Raw genomic sequence first — 18,785 nt, 5'->3', positions numbered from 1 at the left:
ATTCCTGCAAACTTACTTGGACTTGCCAAGTTGTAGAATTATACTTGATCTTTATCTCCTAACTTTTTTTTTCCAGGATAAAAAACACATCACCTGACCCCCCCCCCCCTCCCTCTTGCAAAAATAATACCCCAAATAACAGATATCCCATTAGTTATGCTTAAAAGGAGTTTGGAGTGAATTTTACTTGTTCATTCCCCAGAAGCAGCAAAGATATGGGGATCGATCAGGATACTTTGTCAAGTTTTTCCCATTCTGTTCTGTTCTCTTTATGGCCTCAGCAGGCATAGTGCCCAATATATGTTGAAATATACTCTTGAGTTTGTAATGTTTATAACTTTTCCTTTTACCTCATCTGTTACCAGCTGCTGGGCTGGTTTCTTGCATTGTAGGCTCTCACTTCATATAGAGTAGTGTTGCTTTCAAAAAGGCTAAGCTATCAAAGACAAATGTAAGTATAAGACTGTATCTTGAAGGAAATCCCCTTTCGGTTATAGCTGCCTTCCCTCCCCACAGACCGGTTTTTGAGCATAGCTCTCGAAAGCTAGTCAGATGTTAATGTAATCAAAACTGTAGTGAGGATATCTCTTTTTTTTTTTTCTAATCTCTACACATTGGGCCTGATTCAGCTTGTTTCTCATAGAGAGAATGGGAGATGAGCTTTAGTGAATTGATCCAATTTAATTTTAAGTTTTATAGCCCACCTTCTGAGGGCTGAGAAGCTATACAAAGCAGATTACATAGGAGTAGCCTTGATTGGGGAGGCTCCATATATATTTAGTTATGCTCATTATTTTACATACTCCTGGCAGAATTTTTAAGATGTGTAGCATTTTAAGAAAACATGAGTGATCAGACAAACATGTCTTATTTTTAATGTTTCTAATTGTGCTAATTTGTGATGCATAATTGTTTAAACAAAACCATAGGAATAAGGGAAATAATAAAATGGTCCTATTCAAAAGTCTACATACCCCTCGTTGTTGGGATGGTAATATACATTCAAATTGACATACTCAGGTTGAGATGGCAATGAAGGGTAGATATCCAAACATGTGCCTAGTATAGGTGTATAAATAGTCAATGAGTTTCTTAGCTCTTGAGAAACCCTTGTGCATTTCATCCAGGTCAGCACTGATTTTGGTGGTTACTGAAGCATAGGGAAAGCAAAAGATCTGTCAAAGGATCTGTGAGCAAAAGTAATTCAACTTTATAAATCAGTAAAAGGATATAAAAAGATATCCAAAGATTTGAAACTGGCAATCAGTACTGTTAAAACTCTGATCAAGAAGTGGAAAATTATGGGTTCTGTTAATACCAAGATAGACCGAGAGAAATTTCAGACAACTGCCAGGAAATTAGGTTGAGATGCAAAGAAAAACCTATGGCTGTATAATAAATACTGTAGATGATACATTACAGTGAAATTGCCATCAACTTATAGTTGGTGTTTAATATATGGACACTTAACGGTCAATGATCAATGTCAACAATGTGTCTAAAGCAGTTTGGCAGGGAATACTGGTGAGCCTATATTAGTACCTGTAGTCTGCAAAGAGCCTTATACCTGTCCAACAGATCCCTTGAGCATATGCTGTAATCCACTTTGAATGAATTAAGTATTAAAAAAAAATGCAGAGTATAAATCCAAGTAATAAAGAAATGTGAAAATAAAGGGAAATCTGTGAAGTGGGTTCATTATAAATCAGTGCTTAGATGGTGTATAGGTATTTGCAAACAGAGGTAGGCTGGCAGAGTCTAGGGATGATTTAAGTAGCATACTATAGGATTACAATGCTGGAAGGTTGGCTTTATAAACTTGTTTATATTTTATGGCTACCGTAAGAGGACTTGAGACTAGTTATCTTACTTGGTAAGCTGTGTTAGTAGTTAAATCACAAGCAGGTTGTGATAAATTGCAGGAAGACCTTGGGAGACTGGAAAATTGGGCATCCAAATGGCAGATGAAATTTAATGTGAATAAGTGCAAGGTGATGCATATAGGGAGAAATAACCCATGCTATAGTTTCACAATGTTAGGTTCCATATTAGGTGCTACCATCCAGGAAGGAGATCTAGGCTTCATAGTGGATAAAACATTGAAATCGCTGGTTCAGTGTGCTGCGGCAGTCAAAAAAGCAAACAGAATGTTGGGAATTTTTAGAAAGGGAATGGTGAATAAACGGAAAATGTCATAATGTAAGTATAAGACTTGAATACTTTGTGCAATTCTGGTCGCCACATCTCAAAAAAGATATAGTTGCAATGGAGAAGGAACAGAGAAGGGTGACCAAAATGATAAAGGGAATGGAACAGCTCCCCTATGAGGAAAGACTAAAGAGGTTAGGACTGTTCAGCTTGGAGAAGAGACGGCTGAGGGGGGATATGATAGAGGTGTTTAAAATCATGATAGGTCTAGAACGGGTAAATGTGAATCGGTTATTTACTCTTTTGGATAATAGAAGGACTGGGGGCACTCCATGAAGTTAGCATGTGGCACATTTAAAACTAATTGGAGAAAGTTCTTTTTCACTCAACGCACAATTAAACTCTGGAATTTGTTGCCAGGGGATGTGGTTAGTGCAGTTAGTATAGCTGGGTTTAAAAAAGGTTTGGATAAGTTCTTGGAGGAGAAGTCCATTACCTGCTATTACTAGCATCAGTAGCATAGGATAGGCTTAGTTTTTGGGTACTTGCCAGGTTCTTATGGCCTGGATTGGGCACTATTGGAAACAGGATGCTGGGCTTGATGGCCCCTTGGTCTGACCCAGTATGGCATGTTCTTATGGTATAAAGAGAGATTGCTAGGCCTTTGTGAAAGGGGCCTGATAGTTCACTTCCTGCTTCAGTTCTATTGGGATAAGTTTCAGAGTGAGCAGGGATTGTACCTTTGAATGATTTCTTGTTTTCACTAGCCTCATTTCTTTGAGTGGCTGATCTTTTAGATTGGCTTCCTGGCTAGATCTTAGCAGTCTTGCAGGGATGTGCCAGTCCACTTGACGGAAGAGGCATGTTGGACCAATGCTGCTCAATGTCTTGAAAGCCAGACTCGGGGGTCTTAAAGATGATTCATAAGCTCAGTGGCAGCCAGTGCAGGGAGTTGAACAGTGGTGAGGCCCTATCTCAGGTGCCCAACTCGAGGCCAAGAGCCACAAAATAGTCTTGTTTTTAGGATATTCATAATGAATTTGCATGAGAGATTTGAATGCACTGCCTCTATTGTTTGCAAATATATTTCATACATATTCATTATGGATTTCCTGAAAATCAGGCCTGTTTGTGATTCTTGAGGACCAGAGTTAGCCGCCCGTACTCTCTCCCATCTACGATGCCCTATAACTAGCCTGGCTGCAGCTTTCTGTACCACCTGCAGTCTGGATAAAGTTTCTTTTGGGCTTCCCACATACACTGTTTAAGTAGTCCAGGTGGGGCAATACTACTGTTTGCATAATGGTTCACATCTCATTTCAACAAAAGTAGGTGTCATCATTTCACTTCATGCAGTTAAGAATGCTTTTCTGAATATGGTGACTACCTTGGCCTCCATATGAAGCGGGGCATCAATTATATCTCCCAAACCTTACCCATGGAAACTCTGTCTTGTTAGGGCTGAGTTTTAATCCATTTGTCACATCCATGTACTAGCATATGAAAAGTATTGGTCTGGCAGTTGGAGTAGAAGCTTCCGAGAGTCTTTGAGAGGTAGCAGGATCTTATCTCATCTCATTGGCATCATTATGATGGCGTTATTTTGACGTTTCCGAATGACGGTATATAAAACTTGTTAAATAAAAATAAATGAAGTAGTTGAGGCTGAGAGTTCATATAATTGTTCCTATAGGCTGAGTAAAAATAATAAAGAGTATTGGGGGGGAGTTTTAGGCATTCTGAAGAGGGCCGTCTTGGGTTTGGAGGACTGTGCATTGATCCTGATGGTTTGGGATCTGCCCATTAGAAAGGCGGCAACCTTCAGTCCCTGTGTTTTTGTGTCTATCTTGTAGTAAGTAGTGTGTGGTCTATGAGATCTGCTGAGGACAGGCTCAGTCGTCCGAAGCTTCCTCCATCTAACAATACGTGAAGATTGGAGTCAGTCAGGACCTTTTCAGCGCTTGAAGCCTTTTCAAAACCTGCACTAAGCTGGGTCCAGGAGGGCATTTAAGTTTGAGAGAATCCGAGAGCTGGATGTGGCATTGTGTTCTAATCCCTTAGCTAAGAATAGCAGGTTGACAGTTGGCCTGAAGTTTTCACACAGTGTAGGATCTAAGGATGCCTTTTTTTTTTTTTTTTTAAGGAGCAGAGGGAGTGTGATTGATTTGAGGCAGGAAACTATCTCATGGCCCAATTGGATTTCTGTTGCAGCATCAAACTGCAGAATCTGTCACTTTTAACACCACCACATATCTCCCTCTAGTCAGCTCAAATACCTTGCTGAATCAAGAGATGAAAGTATCCACAGAAATCATAAGCATTACAAAAACATTGCAAAAAAGTAGACATTGACCCCTTCTGTTGCTGTTTGACACTATTCAGGGCAGTGGGGTATGGTTTTGGAGCATTCAATATGTATGGGGATTTTAATTTTACAGCTTATATTAGAAAGGCTTGTTCACTACAGCATACAATTGTCTAACTCCAGTACTAAAAGGATTAGGAGAATGGATCCCTAAATTTTAATGAGCACCTTAAAGGAACTCATCCTATACCTCACCAACCTTTTAGGTCCTGCTGTCTAATTCAACTTTGACTAGTTTGTGAGGGTTTTTTTTATGGTTATTGTTTGTTTCGTTTTCTTCTCAGGCTTAGACACCAGCAATGAAAAACAAAGGTTTCCACCGCGGGAGCTTAAACAGTTTAGAGAGCAGCACTAGCGATGAAGAAATGGTGGAGATTTCTGGAGCAACGCTGGACTTCACTACGACGGATGATGTACCCCCATTGGATGGGGACATGTCAGAAGGTATGGTTTTACCTCCTTGCTTTCAGGAAAAGATGTAAAGAAAAAATTAGCAAGCAAATTGGGAGAATAGCAATAATATAGACAGCCGGGACATTCACATTCTCGCATCCCCCCCTTTACATAATTAAAGATCCACAGAAGATATATTGGAATTAACAAGGGCCGTAGCTTTAATCATTTACATCGAAGATGCCCGAGCCATATGCAGAAACATTATAACATTACATAACATTAACATTGTGTAACACGCACCAATCATCCGCCACCTCCCAGCAAGATGATCATCCCTAGCCACCTGGCTAGTGTGTTCCAAAGCCTTGCTCAGTTTATGACCCCCGCCACCTCCCAGCAAAGAGCCAGTCCAGAGGACCCCCGCCACCTCCTAGCAAGGGGTCCGTGTCGGACAACTACCCCCAGTTGTCAACAAGGCAGTGTTGCAGCAGGAACGCAACTTAACAATAGTACATATCAACCAAATTGGCTCGGGCAATCCGCCACATCGAATACCTCCCCACCCCCCAGCTGCGATGAAACATACCCCTAACAAAGATATATAATAAGGGCAGGTGGGAGGGAAGCAACTCAAGCAGCTGCGGAGATGCCAGCAAATAACGCTGCTAGCACCTCCCAGCTCAACTCCTCCCCCTGCATCCTAGGTGCCAAGCCATGGAGCCAATAGCACCCTGCCAGCACTCTAAATTATAATAACGGCTGGCAAGTCAGCCAGCACGTATTAACCCCCGCTGCATCATTCCCCCCCCCCCCCCCTCAACCTTAACCCTTGCCTAGCAAACTGACTGCCTCACTCACTGTCCTCCTTCTCCACCCCCCCACCTAAGTCATGGCTTTCTGGCCAAAAAGGGGCCTGCTCCCGTTGTGAGCTTGGCACCCTATTATCTTGGCCGACCTCCCAGTTTGCATGGTTGGACATTCTGTTTATGATCAGGGTCTCTGCTCTCCTGCAGTGCTGTAGCAATGGTAATGCTGCAGAATTGACTGATACGCTAAGGAATCACAGAAGACCAGAGACTGGGCGGGGTCGAACATGCTGGTGTATGCCTCTCACGAAATGTCTCCTTCTCTGCTGATCCCTCCTCTTGCTTCCTGCTTCTTTTGATTTTCATCCCCTAGTGTGCTGATTGGCTGGCCAATGCAGGCAGGAGGAGAGTGGCAGTACCTTGGTCTCCAGCATACCTTTTTATAGGATCAACATAAGAATAATCTATAAATATGCTCTAGATGGGAAGGGACCTATGTAGTATTCAAAGGTCATGCCCTGCAACATCTTTGCATTATTCTTACGTTGGTCCAATAAAAGGTATCAAAACCTACAAAGAATCTACATCAGGGGTAGGCAGCTACTTCCTTGAGTGCCAGAAACAGGTCTGGTAGTCAGGGTATTCACAATGAATATGCATGAAATATTTCCATGCATTGCCTCCGTTACATGCAAACCTATCTCATGAGCATTCCTTGTTGATATCTTGTTTTGTGGCATTCGAAGACTGGAGTTGCCCACCCCTTATCTACATAGTGATGTACAAACTGACAAGACTTTTTAGATGCATGCATTTCGACTACCCATGACCATATCAAAAGAGATACAAAATGTATTTAATTCATTAATTAATGATTTTTATATACCGACATTCATTGGGAATATCACATCGGTTTACACTGAACAGGACCTTAGCTTAATACGCTTTACAAGGAACTGCATGACTTAGATCAAATTTGAAACTAGATAAATACGGCAACATCGAACAAAATTAGAACAAGGGCCTATAAAGAGGTGGAGAGAGGATAAAGTACCAGGTATATACAATGTGGAAAGGGGAGAAGTGCAAACTATTATACAGAGTAAAGGGTAATCAAACTTTCTGTCTGTTGTAATACAAAAACACATTTGTTGTAAAAAAAAAACAAAAAACCTCATCTAAAATATGTTCAAAAGTCATAAAGGCCTGTACTGAGGACAAACCAGTCTTCATATTCTGGAATTGTTTGTCACGCTGCATGAGCCTGGCAACCCTTCTCTACGCTCTGCTGTCTTAGTGGAGTCTGATTAGAACCCATGTACGCTCTCATAGTTGGTTTCAGTGGCAAACAATCCCCTCAATGTGACTGTTATTGGAACAGGTTTTAGGATATCCACGGTCAGGCCTGAAATAATGATATAGATGTAGGAGTCCATGTACCAAATGGTGTAGAGCTTTAAACTGTACAAAACTGTCCTGCCAATGACTGAGTTTACTGAGATTGTGTGGGCCAGCGGAGTTTTGACAAGATCCTGTCAGGATCCTGAATAAGGAATTTATTTGTCATTTTGTAGTATTTGTGACTTATATTTTATACAGTGAAGATGTGCACCATTTGGAACATGGACTCTTTGTATGTTATTTCTTTGTAGGTGGAAAACCTTTTTTAATTTATTTAATTTATTATTTTTATATACCGGCATTCGATCTCAATTGAGATATCACACCGGTTTACATTAAGGTACTGTAGGTATTTCTCTATCCCCAGAGGGCTTACAGTCTAAGTTTTTGTACCTGAGGCAATGGAGGGTAAAGTGACTTGCCCAAGGTCACAAGGAGCGATAGTGGGACTCAAACCCTGCTCTCCTGGTTCATAGCCCACTGCTCTAACCACTAGGCTATTCTTCCTCCCTCCCTTTTATTTAAATATCGATATACATTAATAAAGAGAGAATTTTTATCTTAATGATTATAATAGTGCATTCATGCTTGCTTGTATTTATGCATTTTTATATATAGAAATATATATTTTAACAATTTGTTTGGCTTTAGTTATTCTGAAGCATAGTGTATAGGATCCTCAGTTGCTCCCTTCACATGCTGCCAGTTGGCTGAAAAAATGAAATAAGAATACACGAAGACTTTTTGCTTTCAGTTTTGAATGTAATGCACAAAGCTTATATGCGTCTTTTGATTTTATTTTTCTCACGTGCTAGACACATCCATGTACCTCTGCTTGTACTCAAGGAAAATCGTTAAACAGAAGCTAAAAAAATGCCTCTTCCTTTTTGTTTGATTTTTAGCCCCGCCCCCTAGTGTCCTCTTCCTGCTTTTTTTCACTTTCCATCTCTGAGTGGACGAGAATAGGAACCTTCATTTGCAGCAACCCAAGACCCCTTTAGCCCTTTTTATCCCTTTTCTCCTTCCTGTGTAGCCCAACCATTGACTGCCTCCTGAATCTGCACGCTTGATGGCACTGTGCAATGGCCAGGAATGCTGTCTCTGTAGAAAAATGAGCCATTTTACAAAAGGGGGAAAATCCCCACGTAGGGATATTTTTGGAGGGTCATTTGCATGGGTAAAAAGCATGGAAATTGGCTTTTTAAAAATTGCCCACCCTCAATGCAGGGAAAAATATGGACAAGTATAAGGCTTATTGGCTACTACCCTTAACCAATAAGCCTTATACTTGTGATGCAACCCCAATGTTGCTCTCTGCTTCAACGGCAAGAGATAATGAGGAGTTGGACTCAGCAACCAACAAGGGCCCTGACTTTGACGGTTTGGGGAAACTAAGTATGGGGATAACTTGTATGGCGCAGCTGATGCCACCCCCTGATGCTTTCATTATGGGGGAGATCTGTATGGCGCGGCTGATGCCACCCCCTGATGCTTTCATTACAGGGGAGATCTGTATGGCGCGGCTGATGCCACCCCCTGATGCTTTCATTACGGGGGAGATCTGTATGGCATGGCAGATGCCACCCCCTGATGCTATCATTACGGGGGAGATCTGTATGGCGTGGGATATGCCACCCCCTGATGCTTTCATTACGGGGGAGATCTGTATGGCGTGGGATATGCCACCCCCTGATGCTATCATTACGGGGGAGATCTGTATGGCGCGGCTGATGCCATCCCCTGATGCTTTCATTACAGGGGAGATCTGTATGGCGTGGGGTATGCCACCCCCTGATGCTTTCATTACGGGGGAGATCTGTATGGCGCGGCTGATGCCACCCCCTGATGCTATCATTACGGGGGAGATCTGTATGGCGTGGCTGATGCTACCATAAGCTTGTTAGGCAGCTGGATGGACCATTTGGTCCTTTTCTAGTGCCGTTTCTATGTTTCTGTTATGATGCGTGTGAGTTTCTCAGCCTTGTGTGGAGTCATTCTGATAAGTGGGGAGAGAGCAGGGGATCGAATGACATGTCTAGATTTACCCACAGAGAAAGCAGGTGCAAATCTCTGTGGGTAATAATGGAGGGGTGGTGGTGGCAATAATCAAAGCAAAAGTACCCTTGTGCACCGATAAGACTAATTTGATTATTCAACCCATAATGTCCAAACCTGGATACTACCGAACTGTGCGTAAGATAGTACCAAAATATTGAACCAGCCAAATCATAAATATCTCCATCATTTCCAAACTAAGGACCTGATTCACTAAGGCTTTTCTCCCATTCTGTATCTATGGGAAAAATGCATAGTTAATGAGATCTTAAGTGTGCCAAAAAATGTTTGAGAATTAACAGATTATTATGACCCATGCAAATCCAAACAGAATAGATTGTGGGTTTTTTTGTTGTTTTTTTTGTTCTTTGAGGGTTTTCTGCTATATTCTGTCTTATTACTGAGCACTGAGTGCAGCTCCTTATGCAATTGATAGCTGAATGAAAACCCAGTAAATCATGGCTTAACTGGGTCTATTGCCATTTTGTTGCACCATTTTTATTTTGTCTGTTCACAAAAGTCCTATCTATATCTGTTTGATGCTAGTTATTTGCCCACTACCTTTTTTTTTTTTTTTTTTGCACTAGGAGTGATTAGTTTTTCTTTTGGCACAGAGTTGACTAGTTGAAACATGCACACATCAGAAGTTTGCATTTGTATTGAACATTGTTCAGTAAGTAATGCTTTTCTCCGAGGATAAGCAGAATGGTAGTCCTCACATATGGGTGATATCAGATGAAGCCTTAAACCACGCATCCATGCGGGGTCCTTCTTCATCTCTTATTTTTCTGTGGAGCTGTGAGCCTCACTGTTTGAGCTCTAAAAACTTTGCTTTCTACCTTATACAAAACCTTTTTTTTTTTTTTTTCCCCGTGGTTTTTTGCGATCCTTTTCTTCGGTCTGTTGTTGGGTCCCTTTCTGTGCCTCCCTGTGGTGTCCCCAGTCAGGGTTTTCAGTGTTTTGGGTAAGTTTCTTTTCAGGGTTGGTTCTCTCTGTGGTGGCAGTGCCTTGGTGCCCGCTGGCCATTCACTCCGTCCTTTTACCCTTTTGTTTTGCCCCGTCAATCACTGATCTTCATGAAGTATGCATTCTCTGCCTGGGGGCATCGCATGATGTCCGGGGTTTTTGCGTGCGCACCCAGATGACCCCAAAGGGACATCTGCTTCGACTCGACAAGATGAATCAGCTGTTCGGATTGAAGAAGTCTGAGTCATTGGCATTGGCAACATCAAAGGACCTCTGAGCCGCACCAATAGATACTTTGCCACTGACATCAGTGGGGACCGTCTGTTGTGTCGAGGTCACCGGTGGATAGGGGCACTGGAGACCAATTGTTATCGAACTCCTTGGAGTGGAGGACACTGGGTTCGTCATCCTCTGCACTGGGGAAGGACCGGACTAGGCATCGAGGGAAGCATCGATGCACGGTGCCAGGCACAGGGATGTTCTGGCTTTTGCCGCAAAGCCCCCAAAATGACCCAGTGGCGAGGAGCACCCATCCTCCATCGATGCCTGGGGTCTGCGACTGTCTCCACCGGTCCTGGTGCCAGTCGCCAACCCCTTCATGGGTCCAAGGAAGATCTGGCCACCTCTCCTTCCTCCCACTCTGTGTTGGTAACGGCAATGTTTGAGGAGTTGCTGGGTGCTGCAGGGCTTAGGTCCTGTGGCACTGACAGCACCAGAACCAGTACTGCTTCTAAAGAAGCTCAATGTGCTTATTGGTATGATACCGACCCAGCAGGCGTCTGTTCCTGGGACAGCACCAGTACCCGGTGGGGCATCGAGGCCTCCCCTACCAATTCAGTGGTCTTTGCCGCTGAGGCCAGTGGAGATGCCAAGGCCTATAGGCCCATGTCCAGTTCCATCGGTGCCTGCACCTATAGACATAGGCCAAGCATCTAGGGCCCCATCCCCTGTGGCATACATTGAGGATGAAGGTCCCTATGACCCCTGGGTATTGACCAGACTGAGTCCTCCAAGGACTTGGATCATCTCCTGTCAGATCCTTCTCCGCCTGAGGACCTTCACAGGGTTTGTGAGGGTGATGGCAGAGACCAGGCACAAAATGCTTGAGATCCTCCAGTCTGTGGAGCCTCCTAAGGAGATGATGGCGGTTCCAGTACATGAGATTCTTAAGAAGTTGCTGCTGAGGATTTGAGAACACCCCTTCACAGTGCCTACCATTAATGAGAAGGCAGATAGGGTTTACCTCATCAAGAAGATGGCCAGATTCAATAAGCGTCAGCTGCTTCACCAGTCAGTGGTGGTTGAATCCACCTTCAAGAGGGCCAAGCACTCTCATACCCATTCCTCAGTGTCCCCAGGGAAGGACAACAGAGTGATGGACATTCGTGGGAAGAAGGTGTTCCAAGGTACCATGCATATTACCAGCATTGCTGCCTCCAGCTCTACATGAGCCAGTACTCGCAGTAAATATGGAAGCAGGTACAGGAAGTGACTGAGCAGATGCCTCAATAGGAGCAAGATATTGTTGCATCGTTGGTGCACTAGGGTCTGGAGTGTGGGAAACACAAGATCTGTTCAACCTACAATGTTTTCAAGATGGCAGTGGGAATCGGCTTCCACAGAATGGCATGGCTGCGGGCTTCGGATCTCAGAACTGAGGTACAGGAACTACGCGCTCACTAGCCATGTACTGGAGAGAATCTCTTTGGAGAGGGTGAGAGATGCTGTGGGCCAACTCTGGGACCTTCATGAAACCCTCCAACAACTCTCCGCCAGTTCTTCGGACCCGTCCTCTTCCTCCAGGAGGCCATTGAGGCCGGGACCCAGTAAGTCTTTATTTCAGCAGAGGAAGTACTGTCCTCTGCCTCCTTGATCCATCAATACCATTAGAGCTCTTGCAGCCGTCCGAGGCAGCAGAAAGCTCCCCAGCCAGCTCCTCGATCAACTCAGAGAACTGGGTTTTGATTGGACCATAGGGGGTATAAGTCAGTTGCCCGTACCCGGGACATTGGATTCTCCATTCGGGGGCAGGCTGCGGTTCTTTGCAAACCAGTGGCCTGATGTAACCTTGGACCAGTGGGTTTTCTTCATTGTCTGCCTGGGGTTCCAATTAAATCTATTGGATGTCCCGCCAAATTGCCCTCCGTGCCCATTTTGGGGGCCAGTAGTGTGTCAGGAGGTACTACAAGTGGAGCTCTCCTCCCTCTTAACAGCCAGAGCAGTCGAGCCCATACTACCAGGGAAAAGAGGGCAAGGAATCTACTCCAGGTACTTCCTAATTCCAAAGAGAAAAGGAGGACTCTTTTGTTGTCATGTGAACCGGCATGATGTCTCCTACTAATGCCGGTATATAAAAGTTATTAAATAAATAAATAAATTTAAGCAAGAACCTTGCAGCATTATCTCACCTTAGCAATGGGTCTCCTGCAGTACAGGAGACCTAGTATTTCTGAATCCTGTGTTACTGTTTCTTGTCCAGCCTTGCCTCTTCTAGCCTTGCCTTCCAGCCTCGCTTTCTCCAGTCCACCGTGTCTAGCTTTGCCTTGTCTTATCCATCATGTCCAGTGTCTTCATTGTCTGCGTCCACTTTGGCCTTACTCTTTGCATCTTGACCTCTTTCTTGGACCTGACCATGATTGCCTATTGCCTGGACCTGACCACTCTTGCTAGCTGCCTGCCCTGATCTTGGCCTGTATCCGACTCCTTAGTCTACTGCCTGCCTGTGGTCCTGCTTAAGTCTTGCCGGCCACCATAATCCAAGGGCTCAACCTGCGGAGGAGGCAGCTGGTAAAGGTGAAGCTCCAGGTTGTTCGGCTAACAGGATGTATTCGCTAGCTGCCGACATAGACCTTGTGGGTTTGCCCTTAAGACTGCATCAACTACGCCACAGCACAAAGGGCTCACACACCTGTTACCCTTCACAATTTGTTCTGGCCATGAGCTCAGCGGACTCTCCTCCGCTATCACCAGCTTAGCACAGCAGCTTCAACAGCAGCAGGATCAGCTTAATACTATGGCTGGATATCTTCAAGGCATTGTGGCCCGGCATGCTCCGGCTTCGGCTCTGACACCTATCACATGGTCTGCTACTCCCATGCTCCACCTGCCTCCGCCTTGGAGGTATGATGGAGATCCACTAAAATGTAGAGGCTTCATCAACCAATGTTGGATGCAGTTTGAATTGCAGGCACCCTTGTTTCAGACTTAGTCAAAGTGACTTCTTTCCTTGTTGGGCGGCCCTTTGGGAAAGGGCTGATTCACTCTTGGGGGACCTAGTGCTTCCTGCAAAATATTCGATGAGCCCTGTCGCATGGCTTCCTTGTCACATGAACTCTAACAGATTAGGCAAGGTTTCCGGTCTTTGGGAGAGTATGCAATGCGCTTCTACCCTTTGGCCTCTGACGTGCAATGGGGCAGCGACAGCCTGATCGCAATTTTCCATCAAGGACTCTGAGCGCATTAAAGATGAGTTGGCTGCCCGGGACCTGCCAGACACCTTGGAGAGTCTAATTAGCCTAGCTGTATGGTTAGACCTGAGGTTCCAGGAACACACCAAAGACAGAAACTCTGTTCACCACCCTGTTCAACTTACCCTGAATTTACAGTATCCTTTAACCTCCCACTCCTCCGAAGTTGGGACCTGCACCATTGGAAGCCATGCAGGTGATTTGGTTTCAACTGTTAGCAGAAGAGAAGTAGAGACACCATAACCTAAACCTGTGTTTATACTGTACTGCATCTGGGTATTTCGTAAGCTGGGAAATTCACCTAGACCTTCTGGGAGAGGCCATCATCCTTGCACCTCTCCACATCTGCTAATCCCAGTACACCTATCTCTTGGGGACATTCTTGTTGATGCTCTTGCCTTTCTGGATACCAGCACTGGGGGCAGTTTTATTCATGAGGCTCTGATCAAAACTACAGCATACTGGTGGTTCCCTTGGACACCCTGCTCTCGATCTCCTGCGTTTATGGAGACCCCTTTCCTGGACATGTTATAACAGTCATAGTACCACTGACCATGCAAACAAGGATCCTGCATGGAGAACAAATTAGCCTGTGTTGCGCAAGGCTATCACGTATCTTAGGCCTGCCATGGTTCATGCTATATCAGCCCCACATCGATTGCAAATCGCTAGATGGAGCCCTAGCTGTTACGAGCAATGCCTTTCCAAAGTCATGCCTGTGGCTCGGACAGTTACCTCAGAGCTTCTGAGCCTGTCACCACAGTATACTGAGTTTGTCGATGTTTTAAGCAAACAGCAGGTGGAGGTCCTGCCACCTCGTTGCTCCTATGATTATGCCATAAACTTGGTCCTTGGCAATGTTCCACCCAGAGGCAGAGTATACTCACTTTCTGCTTCTTAAACAGAGGCTATGACCAAATATATTAAAGAGAACTTGGATCAAGGCTTCATTTGCCCCTCTTCCTCACCTACAGGGACTGGATTCTTTTTCGTAGGGAAGGAGGATAGGTCATTAAGTCCCTGCATTGATTATCGTAGTCTTAACTCTATTACCAAGAAGAATCGCTATCCTCTTCCCTTGATCTGATTTCTTTGACCGTCTTCGGGGCGTGCAAATACTTACCAAGCTGGACCTTTGGGGGCATTCAACCTGATCAGAATCTGAGAGGGAGATGAGAAGTCCATAAACCACTATTAATCAATAAGGAATAGTAGCTTGGGATCTATTTAATGTTTGAGACTTGCCAGGTACTTGTGACTAGGATAGGCCACTGTTGGAAACAGGATGCTGAGCTTGATGGGTCCCTTGGTCTGACCCAGTATGGCATGTCTTATGTTCTTATGAAGACTGCTTTTAACACCTGCAACGGATACTATATGTTACGATCGTGGATCCTTGGGCCGGCTGAGACGGTGGATGGTATGCTGTGGAGGCCCACAGCGAGCGTCACAGCCAGAAGGTGGCACGGAAGAGACTCGGAAGAGGATTCACCACTGGAAGTCCGAGGTCCCCCCAAGAGGAGCCCGTAGGGACCTGGACCTCTTGGACTTAGGTGGGACCCTATGTGACCAAGGATCCGGACTGCGGCCGAAGAGGTGGACAAAGGGCGGCTGGACCCAGGTAGTTGAAGAGTCTTCACCCTCGGAAGCCCGCGGCTCCCCCGGGAGGAGCCCGTGAGAGCCCGAGCCGCTGGGACTTAGGAGAATCCTCTGGGTCAGCAAGTACCGGATACCTGAGGAGATGGAAGAAGCCGAAGTCGGAGTCCAAGAGCGAAGCCAGGTGAGAAGCCAGAAGTCAGAGATCCAAACCAAAGCCAGGGACAAAAGCAGAAGACTGAGTCGGGTCAAAGCCAGAGGACGAACCAAAACCAGGAGCGGAAGCTGAAGATGAAGTCAGGAGACGAAGCTGGGTCAGAAGCCAGAAGACAGGATGATCAGGACACACTGCAGCAACTAATAAATCAGGAAACTGAGGAACCTCATTGCAAGGCGCTGTCTAGGTGAAACTGCAGGATTTAAATACCCTGCAGCATCTGATGTCATCCAGGACGTTCTCTATAGTTTTCCTGCACTGGCCCCTTTAAGAATGGCTCCTCCTCGCACACGCACGTCTAGGGGGCAGGGCCAGCCGCCGCGGATCGTCGGCATCTCTCCCGAGGAGGGAGAAACGCGCTGGAGGCCATGCAGGCCCGAGAAGACCGCGAAACGGCCCGGGCCATCCCTGAGGTAGGTGGAGGGACCGGGGCATGGCCCGGGACCGCAACAGTACCCCCCCCCCCTTCCTTCTCGGAAGTCTGGGTTTAGCCGGGTGGTCCCGATGAAACTGGTGGAGGAGACCCTTGTCCAGGATATGGGATGAAGGTTCCCAGGAGTTCTCCTCTGGACCGTAACCCTCCCATGAGAGGAGGTATTCCCAGCGGTGACGGTGGAACCGAACGTCCAAGACATCTTTTACAGTGTAGGTGACATCTGGGTCGGCCGTGGCGGTGGCAGGCTCGGGAGGCTTGGCATGAAATGTTGAGAGAACCACCGGCTTGAGGAGAGACACGTGGAACACGTGGATTCCTCAGGGTGGAGGGCAGACGTAACCGGTAGGAGACCGCCCCTACTCGCTCAATTATCGAAAATGGGCCGATGTACCTGGGGGGCCAGGCGCATAGAGGGAGTCCGTAAGTGGATGTTCCTGGTACTTAACCATACCTTCTGCCCCGGAAGGAAGGCCGGGGCAGGCCGCCGTGACCTGTCCGCATATTTTTTAGCCTTGGCTGCCGTCAGACGGAGTTTCTCCTGGGTGGTTCTTCATAGGTTGCACAAGTGTCGTGCCGTAAGTTGAACTGCAGGAGATGGTACCATCAAAGGCAGTGGCAGAGGAGGCCTTGGAATCTTCCCGTAGACCAACTGGAACGGGGACTAGTTGGTTGTAGAGTGCTTATGGCGGTTATAGGAGAAATCCGCCCAGGGTAACAAGGTGACCCAGTCGTCTTGCAGATCTCTGACGAAGGCCTGGAGGAAGGCCTTTAGCATTCTGTTGGTTCGTTCGGCCTGGCCGTTGGCCTGAGGGTGGAAGGCGGTTGTCAGGTCTAGTTGCACCCCGAACTTCCTGCAGAGGGACTTCCAATACTTCGCCGTAAACTGGGGACCACAGTCCGAGGTAATGTGCGAAGGAAGTCCATGTAGTCGGAAGATGTGCTGTGTGAAGAGACTAGCCAACTCTGGTGCTGAAGGCAGTTTGGCGAGAGGCACGGTGGGCCATCTTCGAGAACCGATAGACTGTGACCCAGATCACAGTCTTCCCATCAGAAACCGGCAAATCCACAATAAAATCTGTGGACAGGTGAGTCCAGGGCTTCATGGGAATGGGTAGTGGCTGCAGGAGCCCCCAGGGGCGTCCGTGTAGGGTCTTCTGCCGGGCCCAGGTAGGACACGACTGGACTTAGTCGTACATCTTTCTTGACCTGCGGCCACCAGTAGAACTCTGTCAGCAGCTCTAAGGTCCTGGCTGTTCCTGGGTGCCCGGCGGTCAGGGAATCATGGGCCCATGCTAAGACCTTTCTACGGGAGCGAGATGGCACCACAGTCTTACCCGAGGGAGCCAACTCAGATGTGGCCAGAAGAACTTGGGCTGGATCCAGAATGTACTGAGGCGGGTTGATGGTATCCTTTGTCTCCGCCGTGCGGGAGAGCACATCCGCCCGGATGTTCTTGGATGCTAGTCGGTACCGGAGGGAAAAATTGAAATGGCTGAAAAAGAGTGACCAGCGCACCTGCCGTGGGTTAAGACGCTGGGCACGACACAGGTATTCCAGGTTCTTGTGGTCTGTGTAAATGACGATCGGGTGCTGGGCCCCCTCCAGCCATTGCCGCCACTCCTCGAATGCAAGTTTGATGGCCAGTAGTTCCTTATTCCCTATGCCGTACTTCCTCTCGGCAGGGGAGAACTTGCGAGAGTAGTAGGAACATGGCAGGGGTTTACTTCCATTGGACAGCTGGCTTAGAACAGCCCTGACCGCTACGTCAGAGGCGTCGACCTCCACAATGAACTGGCGTTGAGGGTCAGGGTGGCGAAGGCAGGTGTCCTGGAGGAACACTTCCTTCAATTCTTGGAAGGCTTGTAGGGCCGTCGGTGGCCAGTGCTTAGCGTCGGTGCCCTTTCTGGTAAGGGCCGTCAGTAGAGCTACCTTCTGAGAGTAGTGAGGGATAAATTGCCGGTAAACCCCAGGAACCGTTGGAGTGCCTTCACTCCTAGTGGTTGCGGCCAATACTTGATTGCTGCGGGTCCATATGGAAACCGGTGGAGGATACAATGTACCCAAGGAAGGGTAACGACTCCTGCTCGAAGAGACATTTCTCAAACTTAACGTAAAGTCGGTTGTCTCGTAGCTTCTGTAGGACTCGTCGAACATCTTGGCGGTGCGTCTCCAAGTCCTTGGAATATATGAGTACATCATAGAGGTAAACGATTACAGAGGAATGTAGCATGTCTCTTAGGACCTCGTTCATAAGGTTTTGAAAACCGCCGGGGCATTGCAGAGACCGAAGGGCATGACTAGGTATTCATAATGTCCATTCATAATACGGTTTTCCATTCATTGCCTGGATGAATCCTTACTAGGTTGTATGCCCCACGGAGATCCAGTTTTGTGAACACCTTGGCCCCTTGTAGCCTGTCCAGAAGTTCCGGGATCAAAGGCAGCGGGTACCGATCCCGCCGGGTAATGCTGTTCAAGCCATGGTAGTCTATGCAGGGTCGGAGGAACCCGTCCTTCTTCGCCACGAAGAAGAAGCCTGCTCCAGCTGGGAACTTGGATGGTCGAATGAACCCTCGGTCTAGGTTCTCCTGGATGTATGTAGACATGGCTTGTGTCTCGGGAAGAGACAACAGGTAGACCAGTCCTTGTGGCGGCGTGGTACCCAGGAGCAAGTTGATTGCACGGTCGAAAGGGCGGTGCTCCGGGAGGATCTCGGCACTCTCCTTGGAAAAGACATCGCTGTAGTCCTGATAGTGGGGCGACAACGCCAATGATGTCGTCAGGAGAGGTATCTGTGGTCGTGGAACAGCAGTCAAGCAAGAGCCGAAGCATGAAGGGCCCCAGGATGCCACCTGGAGGGTTTCCCAACAAATTATGGGAGAGTGCTTCCACAGCCAAGGCAGTCCCAGGATGACCGGGTGCATAGACCTCT

At 46.7% G+C, this 18,785-nt stretch overlaps 1 protein-coding gene across 2 annotated transcripts in view; it reads left to right on the top strand.

Annotated features, from left to right (window-relative positions):
* The window catches only part of CLCN5 (chloride voltage-gated channel 5), a 187,289-nt gene that overhangs the window by 46,203 nt on the left and 122,301 nt on the right, over nucleotides 1-18,785 (top strand). For both annotated transcript variants that reach the window (XM_029607481.1, XM_029607482.1), the window contains one exon: nucleotides 4,798-4,957. In XM_029607481.1, coding sequence (XP_029463341.1) covers nucleotides 4,813-4,957 — 145 coding nt within the window. In that variant the 5' untranslated portion in view covers nucleotides 4,798-4,812. The remainder of the gene's footprint in view (nucleotides 1-4,797; nucleotides 4,958-18,785) is intronic.

Source organism: Rhinatrema bivittatum, chromosome 6 (genome assembly GCF_901001135.1).
Source record: "Rhinatrema bivittatum chromosome 6, aRhiBiv1.1, whole genome shotgun sequence".
NCBI lineage: Eukaryota > Metazoa > Chordata > Amphibia > Gymnophiona > Rhinatrematidae > Rhinatrema > Rhinatrema bivittatum.
This window is presented reverse-complemented; position numbering and strand designations above follow the sequence as displayed.